The sequence below is a fragment of the Lissotriton vulgaris genome, chromosome 3_1 (assembly GCF_964263255.1).
Source record: "Lissotriton vulgaris chromosome 3_1, aLisVul1.2, whole genome shotgun sequence".
Taxonomy (NCBI): Eukaryota; Metazoa; Chordata; class Amphibia; order Caudata; family Salamandridae; genus Lissotriton; species Lissotriton vulgaris.
In genome coordinates this window covers 590,758,261-590,781,329 of record NC_141689.1, presented here as the reverse complement: position 1 = coordinate 590,781,329, position 23,069 = coordinate 590,758,261, and the positions used below count along the sequence as shown (strand labels likewise).

Here is a 23,069-nt window from a genome sequence, read left to right as displayed (position 1 = left end):
CTTCAGGACCTTACAACAAATGTATGCTACTGCAGTCATAAAAGAAATAATAAGTGAAAAAAGACCATAAGAAACTAGATTTAAAGACAAGTACTGAGGTCACCTGCAGTTTCTAGGTGAAGAGTCGTGTCAGTTTCTTACAGGTCATGTAATTCACATAACTTGTAAGAAGTGACGACCTCACCCCACCTGGCAGTGGCTCAGGAGTAGAGTGAAGCACCGCTCTGTCCGTCGGTACTTCGAAGCCGGCGTCTCACCAATTGCTGAAACATGTCGACCTGGTTCGATTTCTAGACAGCTAATTCTTTAAACTGTCTTAACAAATTTTTTAACATTGGTGAAGTGAGTACCACCCGAATAAAATGTGTTCTGTACTCCCTCATCCAATTTTAACACACTCTTTACTTTATTATTTTTTCACGTAGTTTTCTGCACTGCACCCCACTAGTCATCTTACATTTTACCACTCATTAGTTTAGAGAAGTGGTACGCCATACTACCTGTTATTTCAGTCGAAGGGATCTATTAACATTATGGTCTCCTTCTTGCTGAGAATAGCACATCTGAGTAGATGGTCTTTAAGGAATCCCAAATGATGAAGGGCGGTTCCGAGTGGTGACTGGTGGGTATCTTTGACCATCTATTAGGGTGTCATTGATTACCATCTTATATAGGTCAGTTAGAAAGATTACAGGTTTTTGTTGAATGGCTGCACACACTATTAACCTACTTTCTTGTTAGACCCTCTGGTACTCTTTTGTTATGTGAACATAGTGCAACAGTTTAAGAAGTGTAATATTAAAAAAACAAGGTGGTGGGTGTGATAGGTGAGCTATCTGCAGGTAGATTATAGTATACACCAGAAACATTGTTACCAAATAAATGAAATCACTTTTTATGCTGATAGATACTTCTACCTGTAGATTCCTCACCTCAAATAGATTCCCAAGCAAATTCACCTTCAGGGTCAGAAGATGTAAGGAACAGCTACTTGAGTCTAGCAGAAGCATAAGAAAGGGAATCATGATGTTGATTAGACCCTTAAACCCTCAGCATAACAGGGGTATTTGAAAAAAGGACAGCTGGTCTGGGAGGCAGAAAAAAAGGTCAACAAGGCTGCAAAATACCCCTTCTCCGTACACATGCCACATCCTTTTTGTGCCAATGAAAGTGTGATCTATAAGGTATCCGACAAGGAAGATTTCAATGGATCATTCTATAGCTCTAGGGCGGCCGAGTGCAAAGTGTTGAGGCCCAATGTTATCCAAAGGGGATAGGAGGCCTCCGGTTGGTGGCTGCTGGCAAGCAGGCCACTGGGTTGTGGGAGCAAAGCTCCTAGGGTTTCAGTCAGGGCAAATGGGGAAACAAAGTAGCACAAATGGTGCACCCTCGGCAGCACTGGGGCGGCAGGGTGCAGAGTGCTGTTTCAATGTCGGGCACCCTGTTTTCTATGGCAAACCTCCGGTTTGCAAAAGCACTGCAGGCAGGGAGACTAAGGACTTCTGGGTGCGACCAACACTTAGGGAGGTAAGTTGCGAAGTTAAGAGTTGGTTAGGCACAGTTGGTTTGGGCACACAAGGCCATGGGGCGTCGGGTGCAGGGGTGCCTTTTGAGGTCGGATCTTCTTACCAGCTCCTGGTTGCGGTTAGGGGGTTCTTCTGGATTTAGACTGTAGGTGTCGGCTGGAGCCTTGCGGCAGGTCAGGGGTCTCAGGATCTCGGGTTAGGATCGCCAGGGTGACCTCCTCGTGGTGTTTTTCCACTCAAGCTCGGGCGGATTCGGCAGGTGCAGAGTAGGCTGGATTCGCGGTCTCTGGCTGCTGCCATAGGTTGCAGATGAACAAATCCGGTGTTCACGGGAGAAGCAGTCTTTGGAAGTGAAGGCAGGCAGGTCCTCCGGGGTTTTCAAGGTTGCTGGCTGCAGGACACCAGGATTTCGCAGGAGCAGGTTTGAGGGGAGACAGGCCTGTAGGGCTGGGGCCAAGTCACTGGGCATCTTCCTCTTGTTGGCTGGCTGCACGGCTGTTAAGTCCTTCTTTTCTTCATGCCGTTTCTGGATCTCAGGAAGCAAGGTTCAGGGTGCCCCCTAATTACTATATTAAGGAATTTCACAGGTAGAAAAAGGGCGGGGACCAATGGGTCTCTTCCCAAGGGTGGATACATAACATATCGTGCAACCCTCCAATGGAAGGGGGGCAGGAGCCTGTCCCTGGTTGGTTGGGTCGCCCCATCCTCAAGATAGCAGGGCCTCAGAGTTGTGCTTCACCTCGCCTCCCCCACCTGAGGGGTGGGGTTGGCAGAGGTGGGCACACCTCTTTCCCTCATTTGTTTTTCCCGCCTGCTCTCCTGCCCAAATTGGGGGGGAGGGGGGTGAGGGGGGGAGGGGGAGAACCAGTGAGGACCAGTTGCTGAAAGCAGAAAATGGTCTGGGGAGACTCACAAAGAAGGCATGCCTTTGAAGCTTTACCTTCGTGAACCCTGCCCAACCTGGGAGAGGAGGCTTGGCACCTCGTCCGAGGATGTGCATTGTTTCAGGCCCCCAAGAGCAGCAGGCTCTCGACCCAGGGGTCCTGAAACATGTCTGTTGGTGGCAGCCTAAGCAGCCACTAAGTCGGGCCACTAGATGTTGGTCGAATTTCAGGGGACAACTCTAAGATGCCCTCTTTTGTGCATTTTACATTAAATCCCACAATGGCATCAGTGTGGGTTTAATGTGCTGAGAAGTTTGATACCAAACTTCCCAGTTTTCAGTGTAGCCATTAAGGTGTTGTGGAGTTCGTAATGACAAACTCCCAGCACCATGTACTCTTAATGGCAGCTCTGCACTTACAATGCCCAAAAATTGACTTGGGCACTGTAGGGGTACAGGGCTCATGCACCTGTACCCTCACCACTGGCATAGTGCGCCCTGCTAGAGGGGTGACTGATCTATGCCAGAGCAGTGGTTTTGTGCACATGGCACACAGGTATGTCGACTCTTCACTTTGTTCTGCAGACACGTAGCCTGCAAAGGCAGTGTGTGAGTGTCAGGGTACAGGACCTCTAAGGGTGGCACAATAAGTGCTACAGCCCTTAGAGGCCTTCTCTGGTCACAGTGCCCTGGGTACCTGTGGTACCATTTACTAGGGGCTGACATGTGGCCAGAGATGCCAATTGGGGTTAGGCTTCAATGCAATATTAGGGAAGGAACATAGGCCCTGGGCACCTGATTAGCAGGAGCCCAGGGCACACTCAGTCAAAGAACATCAGCAATTCAGCAAAATGTGGGGGCATACCATGCAGAAAGAGGGCACTTTCTCACACACTGCTGGACTGCTAATGTGCTGGACTCCTGCTCTGCTGGCATGACCTGCTGCCCTCTTGCATGGGATTAAGAAGGGCTGGACCTGTACCTATCCAACACAGAACCAAAGTGACTCAAGGGGGTTGTCGGCTTGCCTCCTATTTTGAAGTCTCAGGGACATCAAAGACTTACAACCATCCACCTACAGCAACTGGACTCTACCATCTGAGAGTCTTGCCCTGCCAAGTGGTGCCCACCCACTCTTGGGTCATTGGAAGTGGGTATACGGTGTTGCTCCAGTAAAAATCCACCCATCCCTGTTGCTGCGAGGCTCGGAACCGGTGCATCTCCCTTGAAGCGGCTTCAAGGACCGAAGACATGACATCACATCGTCGACTGCGCAGAGCATCACCTCCAGTTCCCGACATATCCTTGACTTGCGTGGCTCGACAATGATGCATCACCTACATCTTGTGGTTCGAAATTGATGCATCTCCCGGTTTTTGCTGCTCAGAACGGACGTATCACCTATATTCGAAGGGATCAACAGCAACCTATTGTCTACTGTGCTTCACGCATCAGGCCCTCGCCAAAGACACAGTAAGGTGCTTTACAGCAGGACAAGATTGGCCCATGTAGAAAATCGCAGTTGGCCTGAACTTTTGGACTGGATCCAGTCTAGCACGACCAGATAGCCCAATTGGCGCTTTATGCTTTTAAACACTACATTTCAGTTTATTCTTTTAAACTTTATAACTCCTGTCTTAACTATTGGATGTTTGTCATTTTTGTCTTGTTTTGTACATTAAAGTAAGCTTTATTTTTCTAACCAGGAATGTTATGTTTTTGTGTTGTGTTTTCACTGTTTTACTGTTTCCAGTGTTGCACTAATACTTTCCACATTGCCTCTTAAGTTATACCTGAATGCTTTATGGCAAGCTACCAAACAGTGAGCATAGGTTAATTTAGGGTGTTCATCTTACTTACCCCCGACTAGGATTGTAGTTCCTGCTTGGACAAGGTGCATACCTCTGCTAACCGGAAATCCAATATCTAACACCAAGGATAAGCCCAATGTTTCTTGTGTACTTCTAAAGATGATATGGTAGATGGCTAAACTTGGGTAGAGGGTGTCCAATGGGTCCAAAAACTCCAACTCAGCTGAGGTGTTGAGCCCATTGGCCTCCGCCAGCTCTAGAAGCTCCTCATGAATTTTCACAGGGATCTCCAGGGGCATCCTAGTCCACATCTGTACCAAAGAGGTAATATAAGGAGTAGTTTTTTTATCCTTATAATGTTGTTCTTCTAGAAGGCACTGTGTCACTCTTCTCGACCTGAATGTGCTCCGAAGGCTGTAACATTGAATTATTTTGCTGACGCCAATGGCATCCAGGCTAAATCCGGGTTCAATGGCGGCAAAGACTTGGCTGGAGTCAGTGTCTACACCATTGAGAGCACCAATGGAGCTAACAGCACCAGTGGCACGAATGATTCAAACAGCGTAATGGAATAACCTGCCAGCAGAAAACTGAAGGGCAATCCAAAGGAACCCATGGGTCAAGACGGGGTCTAGAGGGGACCACTGCCAGCCTTACCCGCTCATGCATGGCATTCAGGTATAGTGCTGGATACGAACTGGGTGCCAGGATACTTCTGCATCCTGGTCACTGGAGTCAGGGCTTGGCCCAGGACCATAGACGACACTACTGAAAATGGCTGCACCACACCAGCACCAAAGAGAAACCTGACGGGTAGAGCAACTTCCCGGAGACTTGCCTCTCTTTCCTCCTACTATTATGTCCTCTCTTTTTCTTATGTTTACAGTGGGGAGATCTCAACATTCATGACCTTGATGCCTCATCGTTGACTGAGGCCTCAACCTGCATCTGCCCTACCTGTCATTCTTGGATGAGACCATAAAATGTTTGGTCTCCCTCATTTTAATGGCCTTCATATGCATACTCTGCCACGACTCGCAGGTCTGAGAGTCATGACTGAACTTAGACACCAGAAGCAACCCTCATGGTATCCAACATCGTATTCACATAGCCCTTATGGGGTTTGAATCCTGAGCGTTTAGCAGGTGACATGTTCTGTCTATTGTAGGAGAACTTTTTTTTTTTTAGAGAAAAGTCTCTTTGAAGAGGTCTGGACTGCGAAAGTGGGTCTTTTCAAATAAGCAGATTGTGCTACTAAAGTAATACTGGTAGAAGGCATTTCAGACTGGTTGTGTTCTCATGCTATTAGTGTAATGTTACTGTAGAACTCCCACCTAAACAATGGTGAACAATTCAAGCATTCCAATCTATGAAAGATCTAATGCTGGAGAACCACTACCTCTCTTTCCTAGACTGTGGAACAACTGTAGCATGACTCGCTATTGTGTACAATGGTGTTAGGACCCTGTTTATTGGAGAATTTGTCTTTCATTGGATCTTGCATATCATCAAAAACAGCTGTGAAGCTTTAGTATAGGTATAAAGTTAGTTAATAAAAAGAATAGTTCCAGCAAAAACCACACATAGGGTAGTGTTTCATCTAATTTTTGTTCCTCCTTTCAGATCTTTCATGACAATCCCTTGTAAATCGTGGTGCATGTGTGCGTTTTCTTTTCTTTACACACTTTTCTGGCCTTTCCTTTTCCCACTAAATGCACCTCAACCTATTCCCTTCCTATTTTACATTGTATATTTCTTGAACAGCGAGGCAAATGCTAACTTTGATTTCGTAGGGTAATCACCTGTTCTGCGGCAATGGAATACCGTTGTTATTGAGGTAGTCAATGTAATTTACCACCGATGTCCCTAGACCACAACACTAACACTCCAACATTACCCCTTTAGGGAACTCCACTGTCTCAAAGGAATGGGATGAAGCAGTCAAGGCAGTCTCCAGATGGCAGCGGGGTTCAGATACAGTGTAATACAGTGAATAACACTCTATATCATCAATGTCCATTTGGCAGTTTCAAAAAAACACAACTATCAGTGTAAGTTAGGTACTGAGAACAGTTAACAGTAATATGCATATATAAACACAAACGGAGGTTGTTTCTTCTGTTCACATTCAACCACTACTCCTCTTCTAATATCTAGGAGGATATGCTGCAAGGTATTCAGAAAGCATTGCCTTCATTGGTAAACTACCACTCAATGGAACACCTGTCCTCCAGTAGTAAGTTACATTTCCACCACAAGGGTATTTCATAGTCAAACAGGAATTCATGAGTTATACACCTACAGTACAGTACTGGTCCTTGGTCTATTAGTTCAATCATCACAAATATCAGGGACCTATGCATTCTCAACTATTTTCTTTATTACCAATTCAAAGTCTAGATTCAACCACTCCACCATACCAGATTACTACAGTTGATATGAAAGGTGCAAATGTTTGGCAATCCCAGAGCCACAGTTAACTCATGAAAACGTTCAGGAAAAGGTTCTTCGTGTCTGATAACTCAAGGAAGTTGAATCTAATGCAAACTGCACCTTGCTGATGACTAAGGCAGAGTCTACTCTTAAAGGAAAATGCTACTTACCAGTATGCATCAGTTCTTGGCATGTAGAGCTGCAGATTACTACACTTAGCATTAGATCACCACCTGGTGTTGGGCTTGGATGATTGCATGTTGTTGTTGTCTTGGAAGAAGTATTTGTAGTCACGGGATAGGTGACTCCTCCCTTGGACGATAGTGCGCATGGGCATCGGCTCCATCCTTAGATTATTTTTCGCCATGATGGGAAGTAAAGAAAAGGATGTTCATGCATGTGCATCTAAGTAAGATAAACTGGAAAAGATACAGGTCCCGGGGAGGCGGGAGGGCGTGTAGTAATCTGCAGCTCTACATGCCAAGAACAGATGCATACTGGTAAGTAGCATTTTCTGTTCGAGGCATATGAGCTACAGATACTACACTTAGCATCGATTGTGCAGCAGTGTCCCCCCTAGCGGTGGTCACCTGTATCTGTTGCAGTAGTTTGAAAGAGAGTTTTAAGGATAGCTTGGCCTGCTGCAGCTTGCTGCTTGGCTTGCACATCAACACAGTAGTGTTTAGTGAAGGTGTGTGTTGTAGACCATGTTGCCGCCTTGCATATGTCCTCTAGGGGGATGTTTCCTAAGAAAGCCATAGAGGCTCCTAGTTTGCGTGTGGAGTGCGCTCTAGGAGGAACTGTTAATGTACGTTTTGCTTTTTGATAGCATATTTGTATACATTTTACCATCCATCTTGCAATTCCACCTTTAGAAAAGGGGTTGCCTTTATGCGGTGGAGAGAAAGACACAAACAGTTGTTTTGTTTTTCGAAAAAACGTAGTTCTATCTATATAGTAGAGGAGAGCTCTTTTAACATATAATGTGTGTAAATCCCTTTCTGCTACAGAGTCTGGGTTTCGGAAAAACACAAGTAACTCTACAGATTGGTTTAAATGAAAAGAAGTAATGACTTTTGGAAGGAATTTTGGATTTGTTCTTAAAACCACTTTGTTACGATGTAATTGTAAAAATGGTTCTTGTATTGAGAAAGCGTGTATCTCACTTACTCTTCTAAGAGAGGTAATAGCAATAAGGAAAGCTGTTTTCCACGTGAGGAATTGCAGTTCACATTTATGTAAAGGATCAAAAGGGGGTCCCATGAGTCTTGTAAGAATAACGTTTAGGTTCCACACTGGAGAAGGTGGCAACCTGGGTGGGATGATTCTTTTTAATCCTCCCATAAATGCTTTAATTGCAGGTACTCTGAAAAGAGACAGATATTGTCTGTTTTGTAAATATGCAGCAATTGCTGCAAGGTGCAGGCGTATGGATGAATATGCCAAGTTACACCTTTGTAAATGTAAAAGGTAGCAAATGATATTCTGTATGGAAGCATCCAGGGGATCAATTTGGTTATTGTTGCAATAAATGGAAAATCTCTTCCATTTAGCAGCATAACAAGCTCTGGTAGTAGGTCTCCTGGCCTCTTTAATGATATTCATACAGTCTGGTGGTAGATTAAAAACCAAACTCTAAGACTTCAGGAGTCAGATTGCCAAATTCAGTTGATTTGGGTCTGGATGTCGGATGTCTCCATGGTTCTGAGTTAGCAGAAATGGAGTCAGTCGTAACTTTTGGTGTGGAACTAGAGAGAATTCTAGCAGTGTGGTGAACCACGGTTGGCGTGCCCATGTGGGAACTACCAGGATTAATTTGAGAGACTGTTGTCTGAGCTTGCGTACTACTAATAGTATTACTGGTAGTGGCGGAAAAGCGTACGCAAATCTGCCTGACCAGTTCATCCATATCGCATTGCCCTTGGACAGCGGGTGTGAAAACCTGGCGGCGAAGGTTGGGCATTTTGCGTTTTTGTGTGTGGCGAAGAGATCTATGTCTGGCTGACCCCACTTGTGGAAGAATGGTTGAAGAACTTGCGGATGTAGTTCCCATTCGTGAATTTGTTGTGCCTGCCGACTCAACAGATCTGCTATCTGATTGTGAACTCCTGGAAGGTGCTCTGCCAACAGATATATGTTTTGTGGAATGGCCCATCTCCAAATGTTCTGTGCGAGCTGGGACAGTTGTAGAGAGTGTGTCCCCCCCACCTTATTTTGTATATATTACATGGCTGTCATGTTGTCCGTCCGAATTAAGACCACTTTGTTTTGTACCTGTACTTGTTTTGAGTGCTAAGAATATTGCTAACAACTCTAGATGGTTGATATAGTACCATTTTTGTTGACTGTTCCATTGTCCTTGAGTTGTATGATGTAGGAGATGGGCTACCCATCCTGTGAGAGATGAGTCTGCTGTGAGCACTAGTTGTGGAACAGGTTCGAGGAACGGCCGCCCCTTTGTCAAGTTTTTGGTGTTCCACCACTGCAGAGAGCGATGTGTGCGGCTGTCTACCAACACCAGATCTGTTAGTTGACCTTGAGCCTGGTTCCACTGTTGTGCTAGACATTCCTGTAACGGACGCATTTGAAGTCTTGCATACGGTACTATGAAGATGCAAGATGCCATCATGCCTATTAGTCTCATGAACACTCTGGCTTGCAGAGATTGTTGGTGTTGAAAGGCTGTGACTAAGGCTTGACTGTTCTGTATCCTTGCTGGACTGGGATACGCTAGAGCTGTAGACGTGTTTATTGTAGCCCCTAGATACTGATATATATGAGAGGGTTGCAGGTTCGACTTGGTGTAATTGATTGTGAACCCTAAGTCGTGCAATTTTTGAATTGTCTGATGAGTGTGTTGGACACACTGACTGAAGGACTTGGCTTTTATGAGCCAATCGTCTAGTTAAGGGAAGACATTTATTTGTTGTCTCCTGAGATGTGCTGCTACTACTGCTAGGCACTTTGTGAATACTCGTGGTGCCGTTGTCATTCCGAATGGAAAGACTCTGAACTGATAATGTTGTCCTTCCAGCACAAACCTTAGATACTTTCTGTGAGCAGGATGTATAGTAATGTGGAAGTAAGCGTCCTTTAGGTCTAGTGTTGTAAGGAAATCGCCTTGTTGCAGCAGTGGGAGCACTTGTAAAGTGATCATATGAAAATGATCTGATTATATGTAATGACTGAGGGGCCTGAGGTCGAGAATTGGTCTTAGTGTCCCGTCCTTCTTGGGAATTAGAAAGTACAGTGTTCTTGTAAAGGAACTATTGTATAGCGTCCTTTTGTAGAAGTGACAGAACTTCTTGTTTGAGCAGAGAAAGGTGTTCTGTAGACATTGGATATTGCCTGGGTGGTATGTGTGGAGGGGTTGCTGTAATTTCTAGGCAGTATCCATACTGGATAATCTGTCTTACCCACTTGTCTATTGTGATGATGGAGTTCCAGACAGGCAGGAATTGTGTTAATCTGCTCTCCCAGAGGAGTGGAATGCTGTTGGGGGAGCAGAGGGAAGTTACTGTTTTGTGGTGGAAGAGGTTCGATTATTGTTGTTACCCCGACCTCTTCCTTTGTTGTTATTCCCTCTATATCCTCCTCTAAAATATCACTTGTTAGAGGATGTTTGTGTGTTAGATTTGAAGGATGTAGTATTGTCTGCACCTGTTTGTTTGGAGCCTCCTCTGTAGAAGGAGCAACGAAAGGAACTTTTAGCTTGTGTGGACTGTAAAGCTCCCATAGATTTGGCAGTGTCTGTATCCTTCTTCATCTTTTCAAGTGCTGTGTCTACTTCTGGTCCAAACAATTGGTTTTGATTAAATGGTTGATTTAAAATGGTAGTTTGCACTTCCTGTTTAAAACCTGAAATGAGTAGCCACGCATGTCTCCTAAGTACGACACTAGTATTTAGTGCTCTAGATGCAGTGTCTGCTACATCTAGTGCGCACTTGATTGAGGCATTATGAATTAGCTTGCCTTCTTGTATAAGGTTGTTTGCCTGTTCCTTATATTGGTCAGGTAGATGTTGTAGTAGTTTCTCTAACTGATCATAATGAGCCCTATCATATTTGTGAAAGGAGGGCTTGTGTGTTAGGTATACGCCATATGTTGGTAGCTTGAGCAGCTATTCTTTTGCCTGAAGCATCTATTACCTTGGATTCTTTGTCAGGTGGGGGTGCCTCACCTGAAGTTTGTGAGTTTGCCCTTTTCCTAGCATTTGACACAACTAGTGAATCTAATGGTAGTTGTCCTATAATGTAGGCTGGATCTGCAGGTGCAGGCCTATATTTTTTCTCAATTCTAGGGTTTAGGATCCTAGTACGTACAGGGTCCTTGAATATCTCTGGAGCATGTTTGATGACCCCTTTAATTATGGGAAGAATTTGAACAGACCTTAGCGATTGTTCAAATGTGTCTAATAGAAAATCTTCCTCTGCCTCATCAGAATGAATAGTGACCCCATGGTAAATGACAGCTCTGTTCAACAGGTGACCAAAACCAATATTATCTTCTGGGGGAGAAGGTTTTGATGGGTATGACTGTAGGTCAGGAATATCTGGCACATCCTGTGGGTTTGGATACTCCCAGTCTGTATCATCTATAGGGTATGGGAAAGGCTCATCTGTGTCTATCTCTCTCCCTAATCTATACTCATCATCATTTTGAGGAGTGTGAAGATAAAAGAGGAGAATGTGGAGGAGATATCTGTGGTGAATTGTTAAGAGGAACAGGGGATGAAGGAGAAGGAAGTATAGGAGAAGAAGGGTGCATAGGAGATGTGGCAGAGCCCTTTGTCTTGGCAGGAACTACAGGTGTGGATGTTGCATCTGCCTTCCTCTTCTTGTGTGGTGTAGTGGATATATGACCTGTCTTTGGGTCAATGTAGATCTTCTTTTGCAGAGGATCTGATTGGAAAAGGTCTTCTCCTTGTATAACCTTTGTCGGCACCGATTTTTTTGGTTCCGGATGAGGTTGCTGTCTGTCTTTAGCCTTAGGAGGTGTTACAATGTCCTTTGGCATAGTTTGACACAGGAAGAAAAGGAAGAAGCTGAAGACCTGGCTGTTCGAGCAGTAGCAGCACCCCCCCCCCCCCCCCCAGCGCCTGGAGACCCTACGGGTATGTAGCGCGCTCTATAAGTGTCACTGATTGATTGATTGATTGACACTGAAGGTGTGGTTTTCGGTGTTGTAGGCTGTTTCGAGGGCTTGGATGCGTCGGAATCAGGCCTTTTCGGTTTTGGCGCCGAAGACGATTGCTTCGGAGTGGAATCTGGTCTCGTCGGCTTCAAGGCGTTGGACGCTGGCTTCATACCTTTGTCTTTAGAAGTCGACGGTTTCGGAGCCGAGACTTCTTTCGATTTCAATGCCGAGGGAGCTTGTGGGATCGGCACATGTGGCTTGCTCGGTACCGAGCTACCGGAAGGCTTACTGACTTTCTTCGGAGCCAGGCTCGATGGCGGGGCTGTCAAAATTGTTTTTCGGTTGCGACTGGGCCCCGGAGGCGGAGTGTTGACCTTTACCTTCGATCTGGGTGCTGTGTGTGATGCAGGGGCAGTAGTACTCACGCGCTGACCCGATGGTATGGAGTCATCTGCCTCTGATACGATTTGGAGATCATCGGAATCTTCTTCGGGAACGAGCGGAACCTCCTCGTCGAAGACATCCACCAGTTCTTGAGCTGATTTCTGCACGTCGTGTCAACGGGCCCTCAGATCTCGGATGGTTTTCTTGGATCGAAAGGACGTGCAGGCTGTACAGCTGGATTCGTCGTGTTCTGGCGAAAAGCACAGATTGCAGACCTCGTGGTGGTCACTGTGTGGAAACTTTGCTCCACACTCGGGGCATCTCTTGAATGGCGCCCTTTCCATGAGGTGTAGGCCTCACGGCGTGGATAGGCCCAACGGCCCGCATCGACGACCGGAATCAAGCTGATGGAGTCGAAACGATGTTAGTTGATATCTAATGTAGTTTGGTAAGTTTTAGTACTTTTTTTGCGCTTCAAAGTACTTGAAAAGTCTATTTCTAGTCGAAGCAGAAAACTTTCATCCGAACCCAGTGGCGGAAAAAAACAATCTAAGGATGGAGCCGATGCCCATGCGCACTATCGTCCAAGGGAGGAGTCACCTATCTCGTGACTACCGACACTTCTTCCAAGAAGACAACATGCAATCATCCGAGCCCAACACCAGGTGGCGATCTAACACTAAGTGTAGTATCTGCAGCTCATATGCCTCGAACATCAAGTTTTCATATCTACTCAGAAAAATAACCTACATGTGCATAATTACTGCCTGTCTGCCTATGGTGTACATGTGCAGAATGGCATGGCATATTTTGGGGGGATTTCTTCTGCAGTTACTGAGGCTGATCATGCCCAAGACCAGGGTAAACAGTGGGACAGGGTTACTTTATAATTCCACTTATTATTCCTCCTTGGATGTGCCCAGACTCCTTGGGCATAAGACATGAACATCTCTTTCTATTTCACTGGAATCACCAATTCTCTCTCAGCTATAGACTGCCTGTGACACTTCTCAACACTTCACTTTGCGGAGCCTCGATTTTCCATAGAAAGTATTCACAAACAAAATAGATAAAAAAGGTATTCAATTCAAGGTAAACTTTACTTGTCTGTATCAGCTCTTTCTCCCTACAAATCTAGCTGCCCTTGACTCAGGCCAGGATCATTTAGCAACATTTTCTACATTATAAATTCCAATTGTGTCACATATACTGCATAAAACACAGCCCTTTCCTGTACATGGAATCTAACAAACAATAGCAAGCAAGTAACAAGTAGAAAGAAAATGGAATGCACAAAAGAAAATGTAAAAGAAAACACAAAAGTTCTATATGTGAAAAAGGACATAAAATGTAAATGACAGATACTATGGGTTATTAAATGATAAACTTTATTGCAAAATGTATTCTTTCAGAATTCATTCTTTGAATCAATGTCCTCTCAGACCCACAATTTCGCCGCAGTTCTTTTAAATCTTCTACCTCCCACTCTCTATCTGCTTGTACCTTTACAAGTTTAACTTTAGTCCATAAAGAAATGTCCTTTAAAAGGTCACTTTCTACCCACTTTACTGGCACCTATAGGCTAAGACTAAACAGGTGTTCCTTTTACACCCACATGAAATGTCTTATTGACAAAGCATCTTCTCTAGCACTGTGCAATTCTTGTACTCTTTTCTTTTCAACTCGTTCTTTAAACCTCTTCATATCAATCATTTCATACAAATCATCCTTATACACCCATAACTTTGTTCTCGTTTGTTTCGTTTTGCTTCCTCTCATTACTTCCACGGACCGCATCTAGTAGTGTGTGCTGTGCTCCTACATGACCATAACATTTCTTCCATCACATTCTCCCATAGTAATCTGTGGGCATTCACCAAATGTAAACTATTTTTGAGCTTTGATCATTCCGCAATTCCATATGCAGGAGATTACATAAGGACGTCCTCCAGTGCTTGATGTTTCTTTCCTCCATAAATGTAGAGCTATACTCAACTATCATACACCAAAAGTTCAGGCTGACCCAACGCATGAAAAATATTAATCATAAACCTCAATGCAGTGAGCTACCCAACATAAGCTACCTCTACTGTCCCTCACGAGAGGGAGGACAACTACTCTAGATAAGAAAATGAATGGCCAGTCAATAGACTTCTAGAGCATCACTTGAGGAAAAGTATTACATTTGACATCACTGATATGTGCATACTACTACACAGACTTCTGAGAGGAGTGGACAGTCACTCTAATGTTCCACACAGCAAGGGTCGGTGTGACACTGCTTAAGGGGCTCAAACTGTTCTGGGTACAACTGGTCTGCAGACTCCACATTTGCTCTCTGAAATAGAAAAATGAGTCGAGTAGTGATTACCTTGAACATAGAGCATATGTGTGTGTGGGACTAATTGGTCAACTCTGCTTCAATAGACTGGCAAACACAGAAAGCAGACATGGATTCCTGATATTCCATGTTGGACCAAGAACAGTTGGTGGTTGATTCCTTCCTTGATATGTCCATGGACTTATCCAGAACGGCAGCACTTTGCAATTAAGGTGTTCTGCATCTAAGGTGAATATATTGACCACAGATTTAATACCATTGTAACACTGAAGGGTGCATGGGCCCAATTACAATAGCAACTGCAAAGAGGATGGGGAGGCATCCTTTTGCCACTACTGCATAACTCATACCTGATGCCCCTGGGAGGTAAAATCATCACTGATGCTTTAGTGAGGTAAAATGAAATAGGCACAAGAACAAATGAACTATACTACCAATCAGTTCACACAAGAGAAATGAGGTTGTAACGTTTTGACAGCAGTCTCCTAGGTACCAGTGTGGATTAAAAAACGAGCAGCAATTTCCAGAAAATGCCAATCAGGATTTTTGAAAGATTTTGGGGGGATCTTTTGGCGATTCTACCCATCAACAAATCTTGTTGCAGACTCGCTTAATCACAAATTACTGGTTGCCTGTTGCACTAATCCGAGACATTTGGTTGTGTTCTTGTTCCTTTCCAGTAGGCCATTTCTGGGACTCTCATCTTGGTTTTGCTAGAGAATACTCTTTCAGTGGTGATATTTAGCAATACTGTGAAGACCAAAAGCAATCATTGGTCAATGGTTATCACCAGATGTTCCTTGAATCACTAATCAGCTTGGTCATCCAGATGTGCCGATTGGCATCCTATACAAGAAGGGTTAAACCATGAACTAATTGTATAACTCTATTGAATAGTTCGTGTCACAAGCTCTCACTGCATATGCTGATCACTGTATTTGCACCCTTTTTTGGACTTGTGCACAATGTTATCTAACCTATTCACATATGTACAATTCTGATTTAAAGGCTAATTAAACCAACAATACATTAAATAAAAAAATAACTTGCAAATTAAACTCTCATTAACCACTCCAAACTCTTGTTCTCCAGAATATCTATTACATAAAAAAATGAGAGATGACATGTAAATATAGTTTTTGCAACATGTATTACGTTCACTGGTGAGAGTAAAATCACAACATTTTTTTAAATGATAACATGTAAACAACTGAAGGAAATAGGTGGATTAATTAAAAAGCTCAACAGACTAATGCAATACAAAACTTGTGCAGAGACTTAAACACTTAGCTCATAGACAATAATGAAACAAAAAGTAAAGGCACATACTCGAAAAAGAAATCTTCGGACCATACAGGGTTCTGCCCTTCCCTGGCATGTGTTTTCGCTACAGGTAAGCTGTTCAAGTAGATGTTACAATATGGACTAGTAAAGTGTTTTACTGGGAGCTTGTGTGCTTCTTCAACGTGTAATGACAGACTGCTAACCTAAGAGGTAAAAAAACATTTTATGAGCTCAAACATTTATTAAATTTCTTACTGAATACTTGTTCTCTCTTATTTCACACAAACAAAGAGAAAGTAGCAATGCACACATTTTATACAGCATATAAATCATACATTTATATGTTTGGGTACTTTTACAGTAAAATGATTTAGTGCCTATAAAAAAATCATACTTTACAGGCAGAAGAGGTCATCTCAAAGATGCACTCAAAAGATGGATTTAATCCAGGAGGGCTAGATTACATTTAATTTTCTTTCCTCCAGCTAGACAACCAAACACCTCTTGACAAATCCCTACCAATTCCCTTTCTTTAATTAGGAACTTAATCAGCAAAGCTTAGCAAAACCTAAATATTCTATATGCAATCAAATCCTACTGCAGGAGCAGCTTTAACAATTTTAGCTAAAGCACTGCCTACTGTATCAGTGGTCACATTATGAAAATATGAATATTCTGACTGCAGTTGAGGGTCATTGCTTGCTCTATAACTTATTGGAAAGTGCTTCAAAAATGTAACTTCTACAGACAAAATGTATAATAAAGAAAGGAAAGAACTTTCCCTCTTAAAAAAAAAATTCTCTCACAACTTACCTTTGGTACTGCTGAAGTAACTTGTACTTCTGAGAGGCACTTCTAACTGGAGATCCCTTTAGAAGACATACCAAAGCAATACCTATCAAAGATAGAGGTGTGGGGAGTGGACTAAGACCAAATAGTCTTGCAAAATTGAGCAAGAGATGTAAACTTCTCATCGGACTTGGCTGTCAAGGCAGTAGTGCTAGTGAATGTATGTACATACGTCTACGTGTAGCCTAACTGATATAGAGAACAGGTGCTCCTCATGCCAATGCCATTGTAGCAGCCTTTGCCCAGATGGAACAGGGGCTCGGGCCATAGAGGGCTGCTTAATACACACTCCTTTTTTGTTCACGAGAATCTGAAGAGGAGATGGTTCTAATTGATGATTTTTCGTCTGGTTGAAGTAGAAGTTCTACGCCCTCTTTGGCTTAAGACAATGGAGCCTATCCTCCCCTTTCAGAGGATGAGATAAGGCATAAAATGTAGGCAAGATAATTGACTGGTCAACATGGAAGTTCATCATGATATTAAAAAGGAAAGCCACCGGGTCCTCAACACAAGAAAGTGCGGAGTGGTTAAACCAAAAGCGTATGACAACAATGGTGATAAGGAGGACTATTTCAGCGTTTAGATCCTGAAGGGGTAGCTGTGAATAGGCGCAAGAGGCACGCATATAAGGAAAAGCCAGCTTAAGCTCCTATTGGGAAATCACAATGGTTTGGAATGAAACATACATTTCAAAACCTTTTTAAACAGATAACTGGTGACTTAAACAAGGATAGATTACCCAGTAAAACAGAAAGGCTTAAAGGGAAGATAAGTAACCTTACACTGTACCTACTGCAAGTCCTTGCTGGTTTAAGGAGAGAACAAACAAAACAACATTTGAAAGTGTTGCTTGTAAGGAGGGCAGAGTTTTGGGCACTAAACTATTCAACACATTTGTCCCCAGCACACAGTATAGATGGACTTTGAGGACAGGCGTCAGGCAGCAAGTTTAACATCCACAACATTGATCTGCAATTTAAACATATTTAATTTTCGCTGCTTAATCTCCACGCATTAAGAGCTAAGTTGTGGAGATATGGATGCAAGACCCTACTCTACAGCTAGGACATGAAGTCCTTCTGAAACAGAAGCTCGATCAGAGGGCAAAGGCTCAGATGCTCTGGTTACCACAGACTATTGGACCAGTCTGGCAATCAAGGTGACTTGGGCCAGGTCTTTGCTGATCTCCATACCCCGAGGCAGTAGAGGTATCGGTTAGTAGTTGTACATTAGTCCATTGCTACATTTCAAGTAGAAAATATACTATTGAGTGTCCTACAGTAAACAACGCACAAAATTACAGATATTGCACATTCCTGACAATGGCAAGTGAATCTAGCCAGGTCGACCCCCCCCCCCATCCCCCCCCATCCCCCCCCCAGTGTTGGAAGACATCCTTCACCACCCTGGGATCATCAAGACACCTGCTCATTTCGTTCGATCTGGCATTCTGTGATCTGGTCAGGTGATGGGCGATCTCAGGCTGCCCTGCTTTCTCTAGTACCACACAGCATTGTTGTCGTCTGTGAGAGGTTGCACTAGCCTCTCTTTTGAAGGGTGGCTTTGATGGCTAAGCGTATCAACAAAGTTCCAGCAGGTTGTTGTGTAGCGGGTTCTCAACCGGAGCTCAAAGGTAACCGATAACCACCTTTCCTAGTATGACCTCAAGTTAGCAGTAGCATGTGTGTCACAACAGGGGCAGTTCTGGGTGAGGAAAGCAAAGCATCCACTTGTGGATCAGAATGGCATTTGACAGCCACCACTACAGATTTGGAGCCATTTCCCCCAAGACATGCGTAGTCCTAAAGCTGAGCCGTGACCACTGCCACCAGTTTTGTGATTATCTGAAGAACGGAGGTAAAGCGAAAAGGGAGCATGGCAAATTGAAGGTGTTACTGGCCACACTGAACAGCAGGTAACGCATGTGAATCTACAGGATGGCTGTATGGAAACAGGTGTCCTGCAAGTATAATGGTCTTCCTGGCGTCTATAACCCCAGAGATTATGCGTTGGCTTGACTGTCCAAGTTTTTATTATGCAGACTTGGCTTTTCCCACGAAAAGACTGAACCCAACAAAGTACATATCCATTAAGGATGTTTGCACATTTCCAGATGAACAAGTTATTAACTTTCGGCAACAATTTATCTGTAAGAGACATATGTAGTTATAGATTCCTTACCTTAGAATTACCCCAAGCTGTCAGACTGGATCCGGAGAAATCTTTTTGTAGCAGTACCCCTGTCGGTAGGTGGCGTCGGTCGACTCCGCGTCCGTCGTCGTGGTCGCTGGGATGATGTTGCGGTGTCCACTTAGACGCCGCCCCTGCACGCTGAAGTCAGTTCTGACACTACTTTCCACACCAGAAGAGCAGAGCCATGCAAGACACTGACCTCTGGTGCACATAACTAGGGCCCTAGAAGGGAGTCCCTATCCCTAGAAGTCAGTTTGCAGAATGGGGAAGATGGGTGAGGCATGAAGAAATCTATAATAACATATGTCCCTTGTAGATACATTGTACCGTAGGAAAGTAACTTGTTCATCTGAAAGAGACAGTAGTTATAGATTCCTTACCTTAGAATAGATACACCAGCAATAATTACCACTGTGGTGGGTCTGCGAACTAAGTTCACATCAGAAAGTCCTGGAGAACAAAATGGCCGTAATGTCTAGTGAACGTGTGCAGGGATGCCCACATGGCTGCCTGGCAGATGTTAGCCAGCTGGCCTCCACGTCCCAAAGCAGTAGTGGCTGCCGTTGCCCTGGAGGAATGAGCACGCAGTCCTACCAGAGGTTCCTTTTTCACCAAAAAATAACAGATCTTGATGCATAGGACAATCCACTGAGAGATGCTACGTTTGTGCACAGCCCAGCCTTTCCTTAGTGCCTACATAACCCACGAAGAGTTTATCATCCACCCAGAATTCTTCAGTGCGATCAAAATAGCAGTACAGCGCACGTTTTGGGTCCAGATGGTGGAGTTTCTCCTCTTTGGACGGGTGCGTAGGCGGGAGGAAGGTGGGCAATGTGATGGTCTGACCTATGAGGAAAGAGGTAAACATGGCAGAAAAGAGGGTCTAGTGCGAAGGATCACTTTGTCTGGACGAACAATAAGAAAGGGAGGCTGGGAAGATAGACCCTGAAGCTCACTCACCCTGCGAGCAGAGGTGATGGCAAGCAAGAATACAGTCTTTAAGAACAAGCATTTGCAATGCAATAGGTCTCGCATTAGGAAAGTTTGAGCTATTGGTCTTGTAAAGGACACATTTTTTATTTATGTGTTGGTTTTGAAAATAGCGAAATTAATAGCTTTGTCATTTACAATGCCAATACTTTTAACTTTTGCAAATGTGACACCTATAGCATTTTGTATGCAACATGTTTTGTATTTACGTGACTAAGATGTATTGATATTACAAATAACAATGGCTTTTAATTTTTTTAAATAATTAATACTTAAATAACAGTTATTGTAATTTATAATGGCAATAGCTTAAACTTTTGTAAATAACATGCATTGGGAGGAATGCAACAAATGAGCTGCAGCAATGCAAGCACCATCCTATGGTTGTGCATGGCTGCAGTGGCAGCCTCTATTGCGGTCTCTCTTCTGCTGGTTGGGTTTTGAACTGCGGTCTCTTTTCTTCTCTGAGGACTATCAGCAAAATTTGTCAAGGGTACCTTGGAGGTTTTTAAAGGGTAAAGCTAGATGAAACATTTGGAAGGGCAATGCACAGACTTCCCAGTAGTTTTGAAGCATGTGACACACAAAAAATATTACTCTTAGGGAAGGGTTGCAACTTGCTGCACACCCATAGTGTCTTCCCTGTTTCCCACAACACTGAAGATCTGATTGAGTTGCCAGTTCAGGTTGTAGACATGGTGCGAGTGAAGTAAAAAGGCTGGGTAGCATAAACAATGTCTGTACTAGAGAATAGAAGAATGATATTAAATATTTTTTTTTATTTAGCAGCCCCATTCAATGGAATTATTTGTGAATTAGCAAAAAGTCAGAAATTACATAGGAATAAAAATAAATTACCAATTTAATTGTTGCAATTTTTGTTGGATATTCTGAATTGGTCCCAAAATGTATCTAAACTGTACAGTTACTATGTATGTGGTCACTTGTAGCGCACATACACCTAGCACTATCACGTGGAGACACCGACGCATGGTTCTACATTGTAGGACTGATGTTTATATGGCAAATAGCTGAGTAGCCATGCTTAGACTGGAAGAGGCCTCCTTGAACTAGTTGTGAACTTTTGCCACTACAAACCTCAAGTTCTTCCTGGAATGCAGACGTGGACAATTTCCAGCGCAAACATTTACTTTCCATCACTCAGATTAGGAAACTGTGAGAGTTACCAATTAAAACATTTTACTTCAGTATTACTTGAATGCCTGAGAACAAAACGATCTTTTTCTTCACTTGTTCCAAATCCAGAAATAAAAAAGTTAAATCCTTTCCGGTCCAAGCGCAAGGCTTTTACCCCGACTGCCTGATAGTCCAGCACGATTAGCAACTCTGGTTGCACGTGAAGCTCCCAAAAAGAACCAAACTGAATGTGGCTTTTTCGATGTGTCAAATGACCACTGGTTCATGGTAAGGTGTCTGAGACTATACGCCCTACATATTGCATGAAAGGTGCACTATAGCAGCCTCTGCAAGTAACATATCACCAGCCTAAACGCATTCCTTTTACCAAAATATATTTTCATAGCTGGTTCCATTGGTTTCATGTACATAAACTGAAGACAATAAATGAACAGAATGTATGACAGCATTACTGTGAGACACTGAGGGGGGGAAAGGTGGGCGGAATGACTGAATTACTTTCAGTAACTGGTAACTACTCGGGCTGCATTCCACTACATTGTTATTTTGCCCACAGTGCCACCTCAAACAGAATCCAGCCATATGCAAATCAGCCTTGCTCCTCCTCCCGTAGGAAAAGTCCAGCCTGACTGATAGGCCAGATCCCCTCTGAAAGGGAATACAAGACACCCTAGAGCGGTTTCAGCCTACTTAGGCCTCATCAGTGGGGTGCAGCTCGAGCCAAACAGCACAGTGAGCACGAGATCCATGTGTGAGGATACCCGTTGCATCGAAGGCATCACACTAAGGAAAACAAAAGAAGTGATGGGAGGGAGGCTTGAAATACTGAGTGAAATACTGGGTGACAGGATATGTTGCCTGCTATGATTAATAACGGTTGTAATGTGAATATTCTGTGATGAATGACATTCCATACCCTTGCAGGCATTCCTGGCTTGCCTACGGATCCTGAACAATCTGAGCCTCTTGCGGGTTTCTCCAGCTGTTTCCTCCCTCTTCTGTTCCCTACCTCCACCCCAGTGGTTTGAAGCATATAATAGTGGTGTGGGCACTCAACAAAAACAGAACTACACAAGTATACGGTGACAGAAATCAGGCATAGCCATCCCAGTAACTTTGTGGAAAACTTCACGGAGATCAGCTAGAACAGGAAGTCTGCACTGCTACTTCAAGAGCAGCCTGCCCCACCCTGATAAGAAGATTATTGCAGATGCCAACAAGGTGCAACGCAGAAACACATTACGCAACAACAACAGGATGAAAACACAAGTATAGAAAATAGCACATTCAGTGTTCACTTCAACATCCCTGGCACGAATTCCAGTTTACCCATTATAACTGTTTTTAACCCAACTGCTGCAATATGGGGCTGTTTTGGACATTAAAGTAAAGGTAAACAGCAAAAATTGTGAAATGTTACTAGCCAAATAAAAATATTTATTGAAACAAGGAGACATAATTTGACACCAATTAAGAACACCTAATGGCATTTCGAAAACTAGCGCTCCAAGATGCAAATTGAATACCCCACGGAGACTGAAAGAATACGTGTGCTTTTCAATGATCTTGAATCGTGTGGCGTGTTTGTCCATTCCTTGTCCACTCCAGGAGGACGTTCAGGGCGAATTGCTGTTAGTGTCAGACAGAGGGACAGCAGTTTACTGAGAATTCATCGATATACCCAAATGGAATGGGTTGGGCTCAAATGAGATTTAGGGAATGGAAATTTTTCAAAAATAATAAGTCCAGTGATGGATCAGTTTTCCCCTTCCACTGCGCATTTGCCAAGACTGCCTTATGACCTTTTGTGAGGACTCTGCGCTGCCCCCTAACCCCCACTTGGCTGTGGTTACCGCTCATTTCACCCTCATGCCTGTCTACTGTATGCCTCTGACCTTTTATGCTTGTTTTATTTGTCTTCTATCGTTTGCGGTGCTCTGCGCTGCGCATCGAACCTGGACCCTGGGCGGTTGTTGAGCATTACAAGCCCTAAACAATCATGTGATTTTTTGAAGCCTGCCGGGCCGCCACAGGTGCCCTCTGCAGCCGAGGATGCTGGGTGCTCCCGCACAGTAAACAGA

At 43.8% G+C, this 23,069-nt stretch overlaps 1 protein-coding gene across 2 annotated transcripts in view; it reads right to left on the bottom strand.

Moving 5' to 3' along the window:
- The window catches only part of RASA1 (RAS p21 protein activator 1), a 926,777-nt gene that overhangs the window by 578,190 nt on the left and 325,518 nt on the right, over nucleotides 1-23,069 (bottom strand). For both annotated transcript variants that reach the window (XM_086960862.1, XM_086960861.1), the window contains exon 14: nucleotides 15,844-16,001. In XM_086960862.1, the coding sequence (XP_086816988.1) occupies nucleotides 15,844-16,001 (158 nt within the window). The remainder of the gene's footprint in view (nucleotides 1-15,843; nucleotides 16,002-23,069) is intronic.